This window comes from Lagenorhynchus albirostris, chromosome 10, assembly GCF_949774975.1.
Source record: "Lagenorhynchus albirostris chromosome 10, mLagAlb1.1, whole genome shotgun sequence".
Classification (NCBI taxonomy): Eukaryota; Metazoa; Chordata; class Mammalia; order Artiodactyla; family Delphinidae; genus Lagenorhynchus; species Lagenorhynchus albirostris.
Window position 1 is genome coordinate 64193100 of NC_083104.1, and position 21086 is coordinate 64214185.

Here is a 21086-nt window from a genome sequence, read left to right on the forward strand (position 1 = left end):
GTCATATTTCTATGCAGCTGGCTTCTCTTCATCAAATATAGCATAAAAACACTCGGTTCTGTTTCTTCGGCTCTTCTTTCCTTATGAAGGCTCCCATGTCATGTAAAGCTTACATTAAATAAATGTGTATGCTTTTCTCCTGGGAATCTGTCTTTGTCCGTTTAATTTTCAGACCCAGCCAGGGGTCCTAAGAGGCTCAAGGAAGACTTTCCCTCTCCTATGCTGGCAGAACTGGGGAATGGGGAAGGAGCCACACAAGTCAAGTTCAGGTGCAAGAACAGAGAGCTGGAGATGCAAGTCTGGGAGTCAAAGCCACAGGACTAGCCCCTAGGGAGAGGGTACAGCTGGAGAAGGAAAGGAGTCTGTGGCCTGAGCCCTGGACACACAAGCAACCAGAGGTCATTAAAAGTGCATGTCACGCCCCATCCTGCTTAAAGCTTTCCAGTGGCTTTCTGGCTGCATGGTGCCGGGTCCTGGGTGATCTCCCCTTGGGGTCTTTGACTAAATGCTGCTCTGGTCCCATCTAATAAGACTTTAAAGCAAGACTTGAAAGGGTTGAACCATTTCCAAGTAACCACATTCTGGACAAACCTCAAGAATATTTGTATGTACACAAAAATAACCAGCCCCCAGGAGGTAAAGGTTACAGTATCTGGAATCCAGTAAGAAATTACCAGGTATACAAAGACAGAGGAAAATGCAGGCCGTAATGAGAAAAGAAATCAATTGAAACCAACCCAGAAATGACACGATGACAGAATTAGTAGACAAGGATATTCAAAAAGTTATTATAACTGTATTCCATGTGTTCTGGAAGTAGAGGAAAAATTGAACATTTAACTAGAGATATGAAAAATATAAAAAAAAGACCCAATCAAGGGGACTTCCCTGGTGGTCCAGTGGTTAAGAATCCACCTTCCAATGCAGGGGACACAGGTTCGATCCCTGGTCAGGGAACTAAGATCCCACATGCTGCGGGGCAACTAAGCCTGCATGCTGCAACTAGTGAGCTGGCGCACCGCAACTAGAGAGAAGCCAGTGCACTGCAACAAAGAGTCCGTGCACTGCAGGGAGAGATCCTGCATGCTACAACGAAGATCCCGCGTGCTGCAACTAAGACCCGAGGCAGTCACATTAATTAATTAATTAATTAAAAGACCCAATCAAATTTCTAGAGTAAAAGAAAGCTACAACGCTGAGATTAAAAATGTACTGGACACGGGCTTCCCTGGTGGCGCAGTGGTTGAGAGTCTGCCTGCCGATGCAGGGGACACGGGTTCGTGCCCCGGTCCGGGAGGATCCCACATGCCGCAGAGCCGCTGGGCCCGTGGGACATGGCCGCTGGGCCTGCGCGTCCAGAGCCTGTGCTCCGCAACGGGAGAGGCTACAACAGTGAGAGGCCCGCGTACAGCAAAAAAAAAAAAAAAAACCAAAAAAAAAAAAATGTACTGGACACAAACAACAGCAGATTGGATATTGCAGAGGAAAACGTCAGTGGACTTGAAGACACAGCAATAGAAACTATACAATGGAGAGTGTGGTCAAGATGGCAGAGTAGGAAGACCCTGACCTCACCTCCTCCCACAGGCACATCAAAATTACAACTATTTACAGAGCAACTGTCTATGAGAACAACCTGAAGACCAGCAGAAAGGATTTTCCACAATTAACGATGGAAAGAGAGAACCACAATGAGATGGTAGGAGGGTTGGAGACATGGTATAGTCAAGACGCCCACACTCGGGTTGGTGACACATAAACAGGAGTGTAATTACAACTGCACAGGTTGTCCCCAAGGAGTGAGGGGGCGGAGCCCCACACTGGGATCCTCAGTCTGGCGGTTCTGCATCCGGAAGATGAGCCTCCAGAACGTCTGGCTTTGAAGGCCAGAGGGGCTTGCCTACAGGAGAGGTGGAGGGCTGTAAGAAATAGAGACTCTGCTCTTGAAGGTCACACGCAAAATCTCACCTGCTCCGAGTCCCAGCACAGAGGGACTGTCAGACCCACTTGCTGACCTTGGAGAGCCTCCTGGAGAGGCAGGAGGCAACTGGGACTCTCCCTGGGGACACGGAGGCTGACGGCAGCCATTTGGGAGGCTTGTTCTACCACAAGGACACTAGTGCTGGCAAGAACCATTTTGGAGTCCTCCATCTCTCCTGTTAGTGCCTGGGGCTTGCCCGCCAACCAGCAGGCCAAGGACCCGCTGGACCAAGCAGGCAGCCACACCAGACCCGGCCCCACACACCAATGGGCTGGCCCCAGCCCTAGGACCTGGCCCCACCCACCAGCAGGGGGCAGCCAACCAGGCCAGGGATCGGCCCTGCCACCAGTGTGCCCACAGTAGCCAGCCCTGCCACAACAGAGGGGCCCGTGCAGCCCACATGGGGGGCACCCTAGACTATATAGCTCTGGTGACCAGATGGGAGCATGCTGGTGGGCTCCATTGGACATCTCCTGCCTAAGGCCACTTTCCCAAGATTAGGAGATGTAACCAACCTACCTAATACCTAATACCTAAAATAAACACAGAGAATTAGGCAAAATGAGGAGACAGAGGAATATGTTACAAATGAAGAAACAAGACAAAATCCTAGAGGAATTAAGCTAAGTGGAGATAAGCAATCTACCCAATAAAGAGTCCAAGGTGCTCTCACCTTCTGAGATGGCCACGTCTGTGGAGTGTGTTTCTCCCAGGGCTACTCGCACATTTTGAGATGAACCACATTCTGTCTACGGAATGTGTATCTCTAACTAAATCCACTTTTTACCTACCAAAAAAAAAAAAAAGAGTTCAAGGTAATGATCATGAAGATGTTTAAAGAACTCAGGAGAAGAATGGATGAATCCAGGGGGAAACTTAACAAAGAGTTGAAAAATATAAAGAAGAACCAAACATGGGTGAAGAATACAATAACGGAAATAAAAAATATATTAGAAGGAATCCACAGTAGATTAGATGATACAGAGGAATGGATCCGTGAACTGAAAGACGGAGAGACGGAAATCACCCAAGCTGAACAAAAAAAAAATTTTTTTTTAATGAGGATAGTTTAAGAGACCTCTGGGACAATATCAAGCATACTAACATTTGAATTATAGGGGTCCCAGAAGGAGAAGAGAGAGAGAAAGGGGCAGAGAATGCATTTGAAGAAATAAGAGCTGAGGGCTTCCCTGGTGGCGCAGTGGTTGTGAGTCCGCCTGCCGATGCAGGGGACACGGGGTTCGTGCCCCGGTCCGGGAAGATCCCACATGCCGCGGGGCGGCTAGGCCCGTGAGCCATGGCCGCTGAGCCTGCGCATCTGGAGCCTGTGCTCTGCAACGGGAGAGGCTGCGGCAGTGAGAGGCCCGCGTACCGCAAAAAAAAAAAAGAAAGAAAGAAAGAAAGAAGAGCTGAAAACATCAGGGCCAGGGATCACAGAGAGTCACAAACTAGATTAGCCTTCAGAAGTCCACACCAAGACACATGGTCATTAAAATGGCAAAAATTAAAGAATAAGAGAGAAAAGCAGCGAGAGAAAAGGGAACCTTCGTGCGCTATCGGCGAGTATGTAAATCGGTGCAGCACTGGGAAAACAGTATGGAGGTTCCTCAAAAAATTAAAAATAGAACTACCATTCAATCTAGTAATTCCACTTCTGGGCATTTTTCCAAAGAAAACAAAAACTTTAATTCAAAAATAGAGGGGCTTCCCTGGTGGTGCAGTGGTTAAGAATCCGCCTGCCAATGCAGGGGACACCGGTTTGAGCCCTGGTCCAGGAAGATTCCACATGCGGCCAATCAACTAACCCCATACGCCACAGCTGCTGAGCCTGCGCTCTGGAGCCTGCGAGCCACAACTACTGAAGCCCGCACATGTAGAGTCCGTGCTCCGCAACAGGAGAAGCCACCGCGATGAGAAACCGGAACGCAGAGTAGCCCCCACTCGCTGCAACTAGAGAAAGGCCATGCACAGCAATGAAGACCCAATGCAGCCAAAAATAATAAAATAAATAAATTTTTAAAAACCCAAAAATATATATGCACCTCTATATCACTGCAGCATTATTTACTAAAGTCAAGACATGGAAGCAACCTAAGTGCCTATCCATAGATGAATGGATAAAGAAGATGTGGTATACATATACAATGGAATATTACTTAGTCATATAAAGGAATGAAATCTTGCCGTTTGAGACAACGTGGATGGACCTAGAGCACATTAAACTAAAATAGATAAGTCAGACAGAGAAAGACAAATACTGTATGATTTCACTTGTATGTGGAATCTAAAAAACAAAACAAACAAATGCACAGAACAAAACAGAAACACACTCATAGATACAAAGAACAAACTGGTGGTTGCCAGAGGGGAGAGGAGTTGGGGGATGAGTGAAATAGGTAAGGAAGGTTAAGAGGAACAAACGTCCAGTTATAAAATAACTAAGCCACAGGGATATAATGTGCAGCATGTGGAGTATAGTCAATAATATCGTAATAACTTTGTATGGTAACAGATGGTAGCTAGACGTATCATGGTGGTCATTCTGTAATGTATAAAAATATCGAATCACTATGTTGTATGCCTGAAACTAATATAATATTGTAAATAAATTTTACTTAAATAATTTTTAAGTTAAAAAATAGAAACTATACAAAATGAAACACAACGAGAAAAAAGATTGAAGAAAAAAAAAGAACAGAGCATCCCCGAGTTATTGGAACAAGGTCTAATATACATGTAATAGAAGTCCCCCAAGGAGAGAAGATAGAGGGAGGACAGAAACAGTTCTGAAGTAATGATGACCAAAAATTTTCCAAATATAACAAAGACTATTAACCTACAGATCCAAGAAGCTCAGCAAAATGCAAGTACAAGAAACGTGAAGAAAACTACACCAAGGCACGTCACAATCAAACTGCTTAAAACCAGTGATAAAGAGAAAAACATAAAAGCAGCCAGAGGAAAGTGACATTATACACAAAGGGACAAAGATAAGGATGATGACACATTTCTCCTTGGAAACAAACTGGAAGACAGGGAGCAACATCTTTAAAGAACCGAGATAAAGGCTAGAAGCTGGGAGAGGCACTGTGAGACTGTGCCCACCACCCAGGGGCAAGAGGTGGTGGGAGCGTGAGGTGCAGAGGTGGCAGTGGGCATGGAGGAGAGGACAGAGAAGATGGTGGGGACTTAGCCATGGGAAGGGGAGGTCTAGGGGAAGGTTCAGGTTTCTGGTTTTCATGGCTGTTGATCACCAAAATGGGAAGCAAGGAAGCGGGCCACATTTAGGAGAAGACAGTTCCACCGTCGGCCATTCACAGAGAAAGAGCCCTGGAGAATTGTAGCTAGCGGGGTGCTCAGAAGGAGGTTTGGAAGCTGGAAGAGAGATAAATTTGGCATTTATTTGATGATCTATTAGCCAGGATAGGAAAAACTGTAACTTAGAAACCAATCCTGAAATCTCAGCATCCTAGCAAAAAAAGAGATTTATTTCCTGTGCGTACAAAGTTCATCATGGGTTGGCAGAAGCTCTCCTCCAATCGGTGATTCAGGGAGCCAGGTGACCTCCATCTTACGTGCCACCATCTCAACACGTGACTTCCAAGGTTGCCGCAGCAAGAGAAGAAAAGCCTGGAGGAAGTACACCTGTGCACTTCCGGAAGTGATGGACATTGTCGCTGCCCACAGCTCATTGGCCAGAACTGGTCACATGGCCTCAACCCAGCTGCAAGGGAGGCTGGGACATGTAGGGGGAGGACATGGAATATTGGGAAAGTACTGAGGTGGAAGAAGAAAAGAGCAAATGGACACTGGCCTGGAGCCCCAGAGGGAGCCCTAGCATTTGAGGAGTGGTTGGAAGAAAAGAAGCCCCAAACCACAGAGGAGGGTGGGTGGGTGGGCAGAGAAGGAGAGGAGGGCACACTGTCCTGGAGGGTAAGGCAGCCAGGGCTCCAGGGTGGGCTCGTGTCCCCTCCTGACCTCCTGTGTTTTCACGATGCTTTTGTAATCATCTTCAGTAGCTATTTATCTCCATTTTGCAGATGCAGAAACTAAAGTTGGGAGAGCTGTGTGACTTTGGCGCCCAAGTAACAGAGACCAAAGCCTGGGTTCTAGCCCCAGACCCGCCAGTGGCTCTGTGTCCCCTCCCCCACCTATGCACAGCCAGGACCAGGCACAGCTGTCCACCTCCCTGGCCAGCGTGCACAGGTGGCTCCTGCCCTCCAAGCTTGGCCCCCTGCTTTCCCAAGTACAAGCTCAGAAAGGACAGTGTTTACCGGGAAGATGGTTTGCGGGGCTCCCTGAAAAGCACTGCTCCCCTAACTTCCTAGGTTGACCAGGATGGTGGTGAGGAGGGTCATTCTGGGGCCTCTCACATCTTGACAAACCCCTTGACTCTCTGGGCTCAATTTCCTCCTCGGCTACTGTACATGTGAGGGGGTAGAGTGCACGGTCATTGGGGTCCTGCCCAGCTTAGACATCTAGTTCTATACCTACTTTGCGAGCGAGTCCATCTCCCACACTGTGGTGGAGGGCAGGGCTGGCAGGCCCACCCTAGACTGGTCCCCAGCTCCCCGACAACCCCCATCATTTCTCCATCCTCTTCCACTGCCCACAACGTTAATAAAGGCTCTTCCTCCAATCACAGACAGACCACCAGGGCTGGGGAAGCCAAACGAAGGGCCTGATTTGCAGGCCTTAGTGTGTGCACAGTTGCCGTAGCAACTGACCCCAAAAGACTCTTCTTTGCAGTTGCCTCACCTTTCTGTACCGCTGGAACACTGGCTGCTTACCCAGCCTCTGACGGCTCAGAGCTCAATACCTCATTTAATGGATGAAGAAACTGGGGCCCAGAAAGGGAAAGCAAGTTGCCCAATGGCACACGTTGAGTTAGCCGCCGAGCCTTACTTAGAATCCAGGTCTCCTGATTCCAACTCCAGGCTGCCTGTCATCCTGGGGTGGGGGTGAGGGGGCAGATGGGGGCCAGTTCCCTATCCAGCGACCAGAGTGGTACAACCATGCTCCCCTCAGGCCTCTGGGGAAAACCTTGGGAAGCTACAAGGAAGAAATGAACCATTGGACTTTGGGCAGGAACTCAGTGATAGAGCTGAGTGCTGGGGGATGGGGGTGGGGGTGGTGGAGGTGGGGATACAGCTGAATAGGTTCCTCTGGGTCTCCAGTCCCACCCCGTCCCCCCAATCCATTCATTCAACTAATATTCATTATATGCCTGCTGTGTGCCAGGGACTGTTCTAGATTCAGCTGTGATCAAATTGACAAAAAATCCCTGCCCTGGTGGGGCTGACCTTCTGGTGGGAGGATGAAGATAAGAAACAAACCACATGAACGTAAGATGATGTCTGGGGTGAAGTGGTCTCCAGAAAGTGGTGGAGGGAATGCTTGCTACTTGAGTTAAGGTGATCTGGGAAGTTCTTTCAAAATCAGGTCTTTCCTAGTGGGAAGCAGCTGCATAGCACAGGGAGATCAGCTCGGTGCTTTGTGCTTTGTGACCGCCTGGAGGGGTGGGATAGGGAAGGTGGGAGGGAGGGAGACGCAAGAGGGAAGAGATATGGAAACATATGTATATGTATAACTGATTCACTTTGTTATAGAGCAGAAACTAACACACCATTGTAGGGCAATTGTACTCCAATAAAGATGTAAAAAATATATATATATGCTAAAATAGTAGCAAATGAAAAAAACAAAACAAACTTACCTGTCGTCCCCACCACCACCACCCCGTTCCACGCCTTCAGAGCAGCTGGTGTCTTGAAACCTGATGCCTATATGGTTGCCAACCATTGCCGTGTTTTACGAGAACATGCCTCGACCCAGAAGCCTGAGGCTTTAGCGGTAGAATTTGAGGTAGCATAGATGGCAGGTGGGAAGACGTTTGGGGGCAGTGGCCTCCCTGAAACGACATGGGCAGCTGCCCTGTTTGTTCCCAGCACGGCCTACAGGCTCCAAGAGGATCGCCCACCACCAGTCACCGGCACCAAAATAATGACTGAAATGCAGTTCCTGGTGCATAAAGAGCTCAGAGTTAGAAAGAACACCAAGTCACAAGTGCTCCTGAGAGCAGATACCAGGTGCCAGCCCCGGTTAGCAGACCCCTTCCTGGTGAAGGGATTTTATTTATTTATTAAGGAAATTTTCAAACATCTGTAGCAGGAGAGTAGTATCAAGAATTCTCAGATGCCCAAGCGCAGCTCAAGAATCATCAACTCAGGGCTACTCTGGTTTCAACTCCACACCCTTTCTGCCCACTGGAATCCTCTGGTTTTCTGGAATACTGGAATACTGGGGCTGGTTTTATAAGGAAAGAACTGGAAGAACAGGAAGCTCGTCTCCCCCAAACCTAACCTGGAAGAGGAAGACTCCAGTAGTGCAAGCAAGGGCAGCCAACAAGGGGGGAGTCTTGGGCAGGAAGTACCTGGGGCAGCCCCTGAGGTTAGGGAGGTCCCAGGGGTACATGCTCCCAGAATGGGGCTCCTGGTCCTGCCGATGGAGCAGAGGATCCTGGCTGGGGTAGCCAAGCCCCGTTTCCTGCCCCAACTCAATCTCTCTTTGTTTTCTTTCCCTCCTCTTTTTGGCGTTTTTCCCTCTAATTATGGGCTTTATTAAAAAAAAAAAAAGGCAAATTACGGTGACATGCTTTAATTATCTGCCGAGCAATGGCGGGCTGAATTACACAGGCAGGGCCTTGGAGGTTAACCTAAAAATAAAGCAAGACGCCTCATTAGATGCTAACTGCTGCTTTTGCCAACTGAAGTGGGATTTTGGCACCGTGTACCACTTGGTGCTGGGGTGTCTGCAGGGAAGTCGAAGCCCTGGGAAGCTCAGAGTGCCAGGGCCAAGGCCCGTGGGGCAGTGGGGCAGGGCAGGGCAGGCACAGGGGTAGAGAGGGGCTCTCGTGCCAGGGAGAGCCCCTCAGTCTCCCCTCAGTGTTCAGGGGCTGGATGGAAACCCCAGGCTTGGGGGGAGGGAGCAGCATCAAAAAAAGTGAGAGCATCAAAAAATGGGGTCCATGGTCTGACCTCTGGCCAGGGAGGGGCGCAGCCTCCTAAAAGCGCGGCCTCCTCCTGCGGACTCCCAAGGACCCCTCCCTGGGCCTGGAGGCTGAAGCGGTGCAGGGGACCTGGCGTGGTGCTAACAGGCCACTCCCTGGCCACCTTGCCTCTGCCTCTAGGGCCCAAGAAGACAGGATGGGAGAAACTGACCATGGGACACCGGAACTCAGAACCAGCCCATCTGAGCTGGAAGGTATCCAAGCTTGGATACTGCTTCCGAAGCTGAGTCCCCAGGACCCTGGGAGTTCCACAGAGGTGTCCCGCGTGCCCAGCCAGCCTGGGAGCTCAGCGAGCTCCTGCTCGGGGCAGCTAGCAGCCTGGTCTTGGTTTTGAGCCTCAAAGAGCTCTTGAGTGGCCTTCTTCTCTACTGGCTGCAGAAACCCCCAGGTCTGCAACCACACCTGGCGCATTCACCACTGCACACCCGGGGCCTGGCTCAGAGTAGGTACTTGATATCTGTTGAATGAATAAGGAAAGGGGTCTTATCAGATTTGTCTAGATTTTTCCAGGACTCTCTTGGTTTTAGCACTGAAAGTTCTGCATCCCAGGAACTCCCCAGGCCCCAGGAACCCTAGGCCTGAACTCCACCCTCCCCCTGCCCTCCCGCAAACATATTTCAATCTCACACATTGGCCTTTTAACACACAGTTAGTCTTAGGCAGTGGTTCTCAAGCTTGGTTTTGCACAGAAGTGACCTGCAGGGCCTATAAAATGGACTTAAGGACCCACCCCCAGAGCTTCCAGTTCAGCCCACCTGGGGTGGGGGTGGGGAGGAAGCCCATAATTTAATTTTCTAACAAGTTCCCAGGGCTGCTGATGCTGATTTAAGGTTCTGTTGTGGGAATGTTCATTCACCTGGCCACTAGACTGCGCCCGTTCTCCCGGGGAGCTTGTAAAGCACACTTGTGCCAACCCACCCACTGGGCCTCAGATCAGGTCCTTCCGGGGAGGGCCCAGCATCTGCATAGTCTAAAAGTTCTGGTGGGGGTCAAATCTCCACTAGCCTAATCCTTTCATCCTGCCCTGAGGAGAGCAGCCATGGGGTCTGCCCCTGATCTCACCCCGGGGCCTCTCACTTGGACAATGAGGCCCCAGGGGAGGGGTAAGAGCAGAGCCTGTGGAGACCCCATCACCCCTCTTGCAGAGCAAAGCTTTCTGGGGGCCGCCGGTTTGGTCCAGGGAGCCAGGGACACTGCAAACCCCCCATCTCATTGAAATAGAAAATCCTGAAGATACAAATATCCGTCCACCTTCCTCAGGTGTCCCATGAGCCTGGTGAATTAAGAATATGGGATGGGGCTTCCCTGGTGGCGCACTGGTTGAGAGTCCGCCTGCCGATGCAGGGGACACGGGTTCGTGACCCGGTCCGGGAGGATCCCACAGGCCGCGGAGCGGCTGGGCCCGTGAGCCATGGCCGCTGAGCCTGCGCGTCCGGAGCCTGTGCTCCGCAACGGGAGAGGCCACAACAGCGAGAGGCCTGCATACCACAAAAAAAAAAAAAAAAAAAAAAAAGAATATGGGATGGAGAGCAAAGAGGGGCAGCCAACTAGCCCGGGAAGGTCTTCTCCACCGTGTGCATCAGGGCAGGCCCCACCTGGGCCCACCTGTGGAATCCCAGCCCTGGCCTCACGGGCCTGGATGTCTTCCGTCCCACACTGACTTCCACAAGTCCTGCTGGGGACTGGTCCCTCCTCTCCAGCTCTGGACCACGGAGCCTGCACACCTCTCCTCTGTACCAGACCCAGTGGCTCAGCATTCACACCCCACCCAAGCCCTCCCCACTTAACCCACTCATTCCCATAATTGTTTCTTTGGGACCATCAGCATTTCTGGGCTGTTTGGCTCCCTGAGGGCTGTCTCCCCCATCCAACTGGTGGCCTCCTGAGGGCAGGGCCCGGATGCGCCCCCTCCCACCTGCCCCTTCTCAGAGCCCCAGGCAGGCTGGACTAGGCCAAGCCTCAGGGATGCCCGATGGACCTAAGCCCCACCGAGAGCCCACCCTGGCCTGACCCTCGGCCTCCTCCTCCCCCTAGGAGGCCTTGAAGGGAGGGGAGCAGAGGGGGCAGCACTGCCTTGGAAGGAAGGTGATTCTCCCTGGAACCTAGAAGGGGGCGCCACAGATGTGGAGGACATGGGAAAGTCCTGGGCTGAGCGTCAAACCCTTGAGTTCCAGGCCAGACCCTCAGTCTAGGCCAGACCCTCAGTCTAGACTTGGGCCCCAGCACGGCGATCACTGTAGAGGGACATGGACCAGAGAGGGAACAAGGTGCCCAGGCCGGGGGTGCTATCAGAGGCCCCACTCCACTTCTACATCCAGCTTCTCCCCACCCCACCCCCACATATACTGCCCTGGAAGCTTCTGGAGGACGCTCTTGGACTGACACCCTGGTTTTGCCTGATTACCCTGGGGCACTGGGTAGAGTCTATGCCAGGTGGCAGTCTCAGGGACCATTCTTCAAAAGCAAGATGATCGGTGTGAGACCTCCTTCCCTGCCCCTTCCCTTACACACATATTTACTGAGCATACAGTAGGCGCTGCACAAAAACGCAGTGTGTGTCACATAGACCCTCGGGAAGAACGGACTCCCAAGTGCAGCCCACCCCCCCAGGAGTAGATGGGCTGACAGAGGGGCACTAACACGTGGCATGATTGAATGCCCCAACCTCACCTCTCACACACGCCCACACCTAGTCCCCTCCTGCCCCACCGGGTCCCTCCAAGCCCCGCCCCCCTGTCAGTTAGCGGAGGAGGTGGAAGGGGGTACAGGCCTGGGGGTGCAGCAGGAAGGGGTGGCACAGGCAGCCCGGGCTCTAGCTGCTGCCTGTGGTCTCATTGTGTTACTGGCTCGATAATTTACCCCTGGCAGGGCCCAGCCCCTGAGCGGCTCTCGCTCCCTATCTCCCAATCTGCCACGGAAGCCAGCTGCTGTGAACGCACTCTCACACTTGCCCAGGACAGGCATCCTCACAACATGGGTGTGATGTGGACTCACATCCACGTGCGCCTAAACAGACAGACAGTCCCACAAGACAAACAAGCTCGAATATGGAGGTGCAGGAGCACACACACACACAGATAAAACAGACACGCAAAGGGCTGGGGGAAGACACACACACACACACACCTGTGCCGTGCACCTGGCCCACCTGGCCACATACCACACACTCATCACCAAGACAGTCACACATCGTCCCAGCACCTGTGACCTGAAGACAGGACAGGCAGGAGGGGAGGCTGCGGATGCTGGCAGCCCCGGAAGGCGATTTCTCAAGAGGTGAGTTTCCTGGCTGGAAGGGGAGGAGCGGCTCAGGTTATGGGATGGGGGGGTGGGGCTCAGGCATGAGGGATGTGAGCCAGAGGAGAGGCAGGGCAGAAATGGTACCCTCCTTAGGGGCTGCAGGACAGAGGACAGGGACAGAACACCCCCCTTACTTAGGGGAGTACCAGGGGCTGATTTCTGGAACCTCCCACAGGTTCCTGGCCCCTCCCTGCCCAAGGACTCTCCAAGACCCCACCCGATGCCAGCCCAGGGAGCAGCCTCCACTGCCCCCAAGCCCTATGTCCCTATCAGCCATTTCCTCCTTCCCGCTAACTCCAGGCTCTCCAGCTTTAGGCTGAGCCGGGGGTCCCACCGCAGGACCCTCAGTGGATGTGGAGCCAGGGTGCAAAACCATGTGTTTACTTTTATTAGAAATGTTCTTGGTATAAAAACAATCATGCGCTACACATTGTCATCAATAACCATCACCAAACACCCAGGCACTGAACTCCGTGTCATCGGCAGGAGGGGCAGGCGGGCAGGACACGTGGCAGACGGGCGGGGGTAGGTGGGCAAGCTGCGGGCCATAGGGACACACACAGAGGCCACCAGGAGGACGCAGCACTTTGCAAGACACTCGAGATTTGTTTTAGTTTTGGCTTTTTTGTGTTTTGATTTTTTTTTTTCCTTTTTTCTCTTTTGTGACATGTGAGATTTGGTGAATTAGGAAAAGATGGCAGGGAGAGAGAACAAAGGTGGGATGTAAATGAAGGTGAGGAGGGGGCTGAGGACAGGAAACAAAAATGCACAAGAGGAGAGACCCGGGTGGAGCACAAGAGAAAAGACAGGAGAAAGCTGGAGACGGCAGAGAAAAGGCAGAGACAGAAAGAAAGAAGATACAGAAAAAGCAGACAGACACAGAGAGAACAGGTGATACAAAGAGAGAAGAGAAAATAAAGACAGGGATGGAGACAGACTGAGAAGGTCACCAATAGGATGGAGAGAGATGAGGGAGAGAGAAAACCAGCGCGGGGGGGCCTCCTGTGGTTTGGGGCTGGGAGGGGCTTTGGTCCAGGACACAGGGTCTTGGGGTGGCCTGAAGCTTCCCCGGCCCCTCATCCTCCTCCTGTCACCAGCCCGGCTTGCCCAGGCAGCCCAACAGTGACCGCTGGGGGCTGTGCTATCTTCAGCACCAAGCCACGTCCGTGGGTGCCCACGGGCAGTTAGGACATCAGCTGGGCCCCCCTGCAGCGGTGGGGGGCCCTGGCCCGATGCACCATCCACAAGGGTCTGTTCTGCTCCTCCTGTGCAGCTCCGGTGGCCTAGCTAGATTGCATGGTTGGTGTAGGCGACGTAGGTCTGTTTGGTGGCCAGCGCTGGAAGGAGAGAGATGGGGGGAGAAGGAGTCAGGAACTGTCTTCTTCCAACGCCCCTTCCACAGGGGTGTGGCCCTGCCCACGCATCAAGTTCGGACCCCTGAACTGTGTGCGTCCCCATGGCCCGCAGCTTGCCCACCTACCCATCGCCAGACCGGAGCAGGGTCCCACCCCGCCCCTCGCATCGCTTCCCCCAGACTCATCCCACCCACACCCACAGCTGGGCTGCTGGCCGGGAGGGCCCTTCCCTCTTCACTTTGTCCCTCTAGGAGCACTGCCTCCCGACCCCAACCCTCTGTGAGTGTCACACCCCACAGAGTCCCTGCCACCTCCTGACTCCACCACACTTTAACAGAATCGTTTTTATTTGTGATATACAGTCTTCAAGTATAATCAAGGGGGAGTTTTTCAGAAGTTCAACACACACTCTGGAAGAGCACGTGTGAAGAATATACGTAGATGGCAGCCTAGCGGAAGTGAGTGGAAAATAGGGACAGAGGAGATAAATAATGGAACCAGAGAGGGGTCTTGCGAGGCTAGAAACTGAGGCGTATGACTGATTCGGCCCTCTCCCCATGCCCAAGGGAAACGGAAGTCCTCCAGGGCCCCTCAGGCCTCCGTGCAGCCACGTTTCCCATTTCTGGGTGTCCTGACTCGCCTCAGTCTTGAGCCTCTCTTATCTGCACCCAACACCCTGGCCCCTGCTCATCCCCACTGGGACCAGGGTTGCCTCTCTGGGTGTCTCCCTTCCCCACCACAGCCAGGTGACAACGTCAGCTCCCCTGGGCAGCACGAGTGCCCCCACCTCCACCCCGCCGGGGTTCACGCCTCACGGCAGCCTCGCAAGGAGGCCAGAGAAGCAGCACCCCCACTTAACAATTGAGCTGAGGCCAGAGGGGTGAGGAGTCCAGCCAGGTCCTGGTTTTTGTCCTGTCCTGCCAGGGTTCAGGGTCTCCCTCTGTGGCCTGGGGACAGCTCAGTGAGAGTAACTGAGGCTGGTCTGCTGGTGCTGAGAGAGAAGACTAGACGGGGGAAAGCGCTGGTGCCCTTGGCCATAAAACTGCCTTGACTCCATCAGGATCCTGACAGCTCAGAAAAGAGGGTACATCTGCCAGGTGCAGCCAGGGGTGTCTGCCTGGAGAAGGTGACACGGAGGGGAGCAGTGTGGTGGGCTGCACGCTGAACACCCCCAACCCTCTTTCCCAATTTTTCACTGCCAAGTTAAGGACCGCATTTCCCAGACTCCCTTGCAGCCCCACGTGCCCCTGTGTGACTACATTCCTGTTAGTGACAAGTGTCAAGGGCTGTGTGAAGCTTCCATGTCATCTGATTAAAATAGACTGTTTCCCCTGTACTTCCTCTCTTTTCCCTTCCAGGGCCAGAACAGACATATGAGGTCAACCAGCCTCGGCCACGATGATGAGGACAACCCTCTCGGAGCTGATGAAATGACAAAATGGAAGGAACCCGGGTCCCTGCACCTGCCCATTCCCCATGCACTACGCTATCAGAAAGAAACAAACATCTGTCTGATTTGAGCCACTCTGTCCTGGGGCCTCTTTGTCACACCAGCGTAACTAGAAGCCCACTCATACAGGTAGGACTGCTGTGTCACCCTCTCAGAGGGTCCCCCGATTGTGGGAAGAAGCAAAGGTGCCGGGGTGGGGTGAGCAGAGGGGACACCATGGGACCAGTGCGGGGGCATGAGGGTCAGAGTGCAGCTCAGCTAAAGGAAGAACTCTCTCCTGGCCTGAGCTGAGGGTGGAGTGGGTCGCTTTGTGCGGTAGGTGAGCTGAAATGTTCCCTGTCAGCAGAAATATTCAAGCGGAAGATGAACAGTCACTGGGCAGGGAAGTTTCACGTTTTAGATGCCATCTGGACAGGTGCTACTGGAAGGAAATGGTGCCCACGACACACAAGACAACATGAAGGACACAGCACAGCGCCTTACAGTTTGTGAAGAATGCCCACCTTCATTTCTAAAATGGCCCAGGTCCCTCCAGGATGCTGGAGGACCAAGAGCGGAGAAGGAGCACAGACCGGGCACCATTAAGGAGGGGCCTGGGCTGGGGGGCACCAGGGGAAGAGAGCTGAGCGACAGGAGGCTGGGACCTGGGGGTGGCAGAAGGTGCTGAAAAGGAGGCGGAAGGTGGGAGACCAGGGCTTCAGCCTCCCTCTGTGACTTCAAGCAGCTCCTCCCCTGCCCTGCGAGGCTGTGGTCTCCCTGCCAGTAGCAGGAGGGGCGTAGCCCTTTGTGCCTAGACTTCTTTTCCTGCGGGGCTTTGGCCACCCCCACCTCTCCACCCCACTCTCTCCCGCACCACCAGGAAAAGAGCCGGCAGCTGGCTCTGTGAATCACGGGCCCGCAGGCCAGGCTGGTGAGAATCAATTCCCCAGGGCTCCATCACCCCTTGGGTGAACTGATAATTATTGAGTTTCTAAACCTGTAAACCTGTCAGCAGCTCCTGGCTCAGAGGTGAAGGAAAACCTCAGCAGCAGCAGCGGCAAAATCTCCACTGACTGCAGGGAAACGGGAGCCTGAGGGTGGCCGTAGCGGCACCGAGAGCGGTAGGGACGAGAGAAAGTGGCGGGGAGGTGAGGGACAGCTGGGCCCCTCTTCTCCTTCAAACACCAGAGCTGCCTCCTCTAAAAAACCCAATCTGTAGGTTTCAGAACCTAGAAGCACACTGGGCCCTCAGCTATAAGCTAGGAGCCCCAGAGTCCTTCAGCAGAGCCTCAGTCTGACCGTCTGGAAAATGGGAGCAATGATTCTGCCCGGGGCCCCCAGGAGCTGTGAGGCTCAAAAGGAAGAGTTCCGCCCAAGAGTCAGGACACTTGAGGTCCAGCCCTGCCCTCACTGGCGTGGGGGATCTCAGCACCTGCCACGCGGCCTTCCTAACAAATTGAACCTCTCGGAGCCTCAGCTCGCTCATGTAAGATGGGGTGATCGTAAACCCTTAGCTGCTCTCAGCCGCGGCATGGCTAGAAATACTCTCTAAACCCTGCAGAATGGTAGGCGAAGGGGCAGGGCTGAATAACAAGTGATGAGGACAGGATGGGGACAGCGACACCCCAGGGGCAGCCTCAGCATGCGGGGAGGGGGAGGGTGTGGGCAGAGGGCCCCAATCCATCCCTCACCGACGACAGGCCCTGGCTGCTGGCTTTCAGTCCCCACCGCCTCAGATAACAATTAGCTGGGCAGCGGCAGGCACGAGCTGTCAGCCCCCATTTGTCGGCCCCATGTTTCCTTGCCTAATCTGCCTGCAATCGCGTCCCTGAATTATTTATTCTGTTGTTTGTTTAAAGATACGTGGCCTGCCAGGGACAGAGTGAAAAATGTCCCTGCTCCACGGGAGTGACACCTCCCTGCACCTCCCGCTCACACCCCCTCCATCTGGCTGTTCCCAGAATTAATCACCCAGCTCCTGCCCAGCGCCTCCACGGCCCCTGTTGTCACCGAGCTGAGACGGTGGGGGCAAGGGGCACTGGCCTCTGGTCCTCAGTGCAGGGGGCCATGGGGAGGGGCAGCTCTCACCCTTCCCTCACAGGAAGCAGGGGCTGGGAAGGCTGGGTCTCCCCTCGCCTGCACACCCCTCCTTGTCCCCTGTCCCCAGGTGACCAGTCTGAGCAGAGGCAGAGGCAACAGTGTCAGTGAGGCAACATCAGCGCTCTCTGTGACAGCCCTGTCCCTGTGGTACCCTCTGGCCTGTCACAGCACCATGAGGGCCACCCTCTGGGGTCAGGGTGCTATCTCCTGTTAGATACCCATGGTCTCCAGAGGGCTGATGTCCCACTCAGTCTCATGAGCCCTGGAGCAGAGTAGGGCCTGGAGGGATGGGACCCAGCAAGGGCGAGTCTCCGTGGGAAGGAGGAAATCTAAGTCAGGAGCTTGGGGCAGGGAGTGGCGAGGGGTCCGTGCGTAGGATAGAAGGGCCTGGTCAGGGGCGGCAGTGGGGGTTTCTGCACATCTGCGTGGACGAGAAAGGCCAGAGATGGGGAGGCCCACAAAGACACTGTCCCTTCCCGTCGCAAGTAGAGGGCCCACCTGGCATCTGAAGGGAGCCCCAGGCTGTAGGTACAGGGAAGCTGGTGCTCTGGGAGGAAGAGCAGGACTGGAGAGAACCAGATGTCATCTGGTGGAGGGTGTGGCCAACAGAGTCATCAGGGGTGTCCATCAAAGGGGGGGTGGTGGTGCTGGAAGCCAGGTACACTGCTCAGCACAGAGAGAGAGGGAGGCCATATGAAGTCAGGGTCAAGGGAAAGACACTGGGTGGGGCCAGCCAGTCACCACCTTGCTATGTGACTTCAGGAGAGTCACTCACCCTCTCTGGGCCTCAGCCCAATCTGGGCCTCACAGGACTGCTGTGAAGATCACTCACAGGGGAGGGAGCTCTGGGAAGTGAAAAATCCTGCTTGGATGTGGGAAGCTACTTTCCTCCTTTGCACGGCTGATATTCCTTCTACACGTGGGAATGATGTTGAGAATGGAAGATGCTTCACCCAGAGCCCCAGCGCGGGGAGCCTGTAAGAGGGGCTGTCCCAGTCCAAACACACCTGCGAGGGGAGGTCTCCTGTTTCTCCTGATCTCTTGGTGGGTGACAAAGGGGTTCCTCTCTGGAGCCTATGTTCACCAATGTCCCTCCTGCTGCCACCAACAGTGTCCACTTCTGGCCTTTCCCCCAGTACTAGAGGGAGAAAGCAGAGTGCTAACCCCAGGTGCCACCAGGATCTGAAACTCTCCTGGGGAGAGGGGCTCTTCTCCTCCTCCCCCACCAACGGAAGCCCCCCAAGACTATCAGAGAGCAGGGAGGCAGCAGGAGCTGCCATGTTAACCATTTGGACACTTACAGGGTGTCCAGGGAGGGAGTCAGGTGTGCAGTGGGGCAGGGTGACCATAGCAACCCCTCAACCCTGTCTACCTGGGAGCAACCAGAGGCCCATGGAGGCCCAGCCCACAGGTTGGAGGCCTCGGTCTCTGCTCAGAGGCAGCGGGGATACCACCTGCTGCTGTGTGGCCTGGGTGAGTCCCTCACCTTTCTGAGCCTCCTTTTCCTCACCTGTAGCAGCAAATAATTAAAGATCACTGCTTTCAAGGTTGCTGTGAAAATGAAAACTGATTCCTGGCAGGTGTGGCCCACAGTTGGGGTTCAAGAAATGGTCACCACTGTTACTGGTCCCCCAAGGCCTAACCTGCCCCTCACATGCCCTGCCCCTCTCTCCTCTCTGTCCCTTCTCGTCACACTGTGGGCTGGCTCCAGGGGGCACAGGAAGGTAAGCAAAGATGGTGGCCCTGCTCCCTCCTGTACACATCCCTCAACCACTGAGGGACCAAGTCCTGCACAGGCTTTGGGTCTGCCCCTCAGATGCTAAGGGTCCCACATCCTCCCCCAGCCCTCTCAAAGCACAACCCTCTACAGCTGAGGTCTCCTTGGACACCCCCCTGAGAACCACAGCTCTGCGGGCCCTCCTCCCGGCCCCAGCCCTTACTTACCCATCCCAGGGCCCGTATCCTGAGTCCCCATCTCTCAGGGTCCTGCCAGGGGGCGGCTGGGCAAAGCCAGCCGAGGGGTTTCAACTGCTCTGGCACCAGGGCCACAGCTCCCAGGCTACCAAAGGGCCCCAGAGCAGCGGCCCTCCAGACGATCCCTTCCCCAGGGAGACTGAAAGGGCACAGGCCCAGATGCGGACTCCAGGGCAGAGAAATCCCGAAGTCTCAGGTCACTCTGCCTGAACCGAGGCCCCCCCAACACCCCCCCACCCCACCCCCCGCCTCTCCCTAGGTAGGCAGGGATCCCTGGAAAGGAGAGGCTAGAGCGGAGCAGGGGGTGTGTGGAGCGGGACCTGGAGAGACCCCATTACCCGGACAGAGTGGGGCAGAGGGGGCCAAGCTAGAGCCTCAAGCCTCGCCTCTGGGTGGGGACGGCTCACCTGCGGCCTCAGGGCTCTCCCAGTGCCCTCATTGGTCCAGACTTGGGGGGGGCTGACCTTCTCCAGGAAGGGGACGGGGGCCTGGGTGGGCCCAGGGGGAGAGGAGCGGGGCCAGGCACTCACCTGGAGCTTCCAGGTTCTCGCAGAGCTCGGACTTGGCCTCGCCGTTGGGCCGGAAGCTGCCCTTCTGCGTGAACTTGTTGGACATGGTGGCGGCGGTGACGACGGCTTTGAGGCTGCGCTTGCGCTTGGGCACGTTCTGCTCCGGGTGGAAGAGGATGATGTAGACCTTGGGCATGTAGAGCATCCCCAGGGACACCGAGGCGCTCAGACTCACCGAGACCGTCAGCGTCGTCGTCTGGATGTACAGCTGGGGGCGGGCCGGGGGCGGTGTCAGGGCGGGCTCCGCCCCGGCCTCTCGGGGGCCCTGTCTGAAGCCCACGCCCTAGACAGACACAGTGGGGTACAAACCCGGGGACCGCCCTGTGTCCCGCTGGCAGAAGGGAGTTGTGGTACAGAGCTGGGACTTTAGACCAGAACCCCTGGATTCAGCCCGGCTCACCACTGTCACTGTGTGGTCTGGGACAAGTCACATCCTTGGGCCTCAGTTTCCTCGGGTATAATATGGGCATGATAATTCTAGCCCTTTCCTCACAGGGCTGTTGTGAGTTTGAAATGACTTAATAAATGGTAAAAACATGTAAAATAATATTTGGCACATGGTCAGTGCACAGAAGTGTTCACCACTGTTATGTGCTATTGGGTAGAGGCCCCTGGGGAGGGGCCCTCAGGGGACAGCTGATCCTCCTTGGGGGAAGCGCCCCCTGCACAGGGCTAGAAGTGAGATAAACATCTGCCGGTGCCTTGTAGTAACTCCCAGTGGCCGTGGCACAGCCCCTTGGCCAGGCCCCCCATTCGGTGACTGCCCCCCACATGCCACCCTGCGCAGAGCAGGCCGCCGGCACAGGAGCTGCGGCCTGACCATGATCCACTGACGGCAGCCCAGTCAAAGCTCATTTCACGCTCACTCACCAGCACTAACGTTGACAGATGTTTAGCAAAATGAAAGTCCATTAATCTGGGTGTCGGGTAATCCATTCTTCAATAGTGGGGCCTTCCAGGCAGGGCCCGACAATTCCCACCACCCTCGCCTGGGATGCCCTCCCCACCTCCTCCCTCCCTCTGGCTCCTCCAGGCCTCAGCTGCCCCTCTGGCCCCCTCAGCCAGGGTGGGGCCAGGGGAAGCCCAGGCTGTGGGTCCCAGGTCTGGGTGTGGGAAAGCAGGAAATGCTCTGCCCCCAGACCTGCCGTTTCCGGGCCTGGGCCCCTCCCCTGGGGCCTGGCTAATGTACCACCTCCTCCAGGAAGCTCTCCCTGACTCTCAGCTCTAGCCAATCCCCCATGATAGCCTTCACTCCTTGCACCCAGCCCAGAAGTGGGGGACCGAGGTCTGGACTTGCCTCCTGAGGTCA

At 54.7% G+C, this 21086-nt stretch overlaps 1 protein-coding gene across 4 annotated transcripts in view; it reads right to left on the minus strand.

The window, feature by feature from the left end:
- Positions 1-13637: 13637 nt before the first annotated feature.
- The window catches only part of GRM4 (glutamate metabotropic receptor 4), a 98388-nt gene continuing 90939 nt past the window's right edge, over positions 13638-21086 (minus strand). For 3 of the 4 annotated variants that reach the window (XM_060164135.1, XM_060164134.1, XM_060164136.1), the window contains 2 exons: positions 19739-19985; positions 13638-13687 (listed from right to left, as the gene is read on the minus strand). In XM_060164135.1, coding sequence (XP_060020118.1) covers positions 13638-13687; positions 19739-19985 — 297 coding nt within the window. Of the gene's footprint in view, positions 13688-14709; positions 14823-17732; positions 17898-19738; positions 19986-21086 lie in introns of those variants that run through there. The other variant, XM_060164133.1, reaches the window with a different exon arrangement.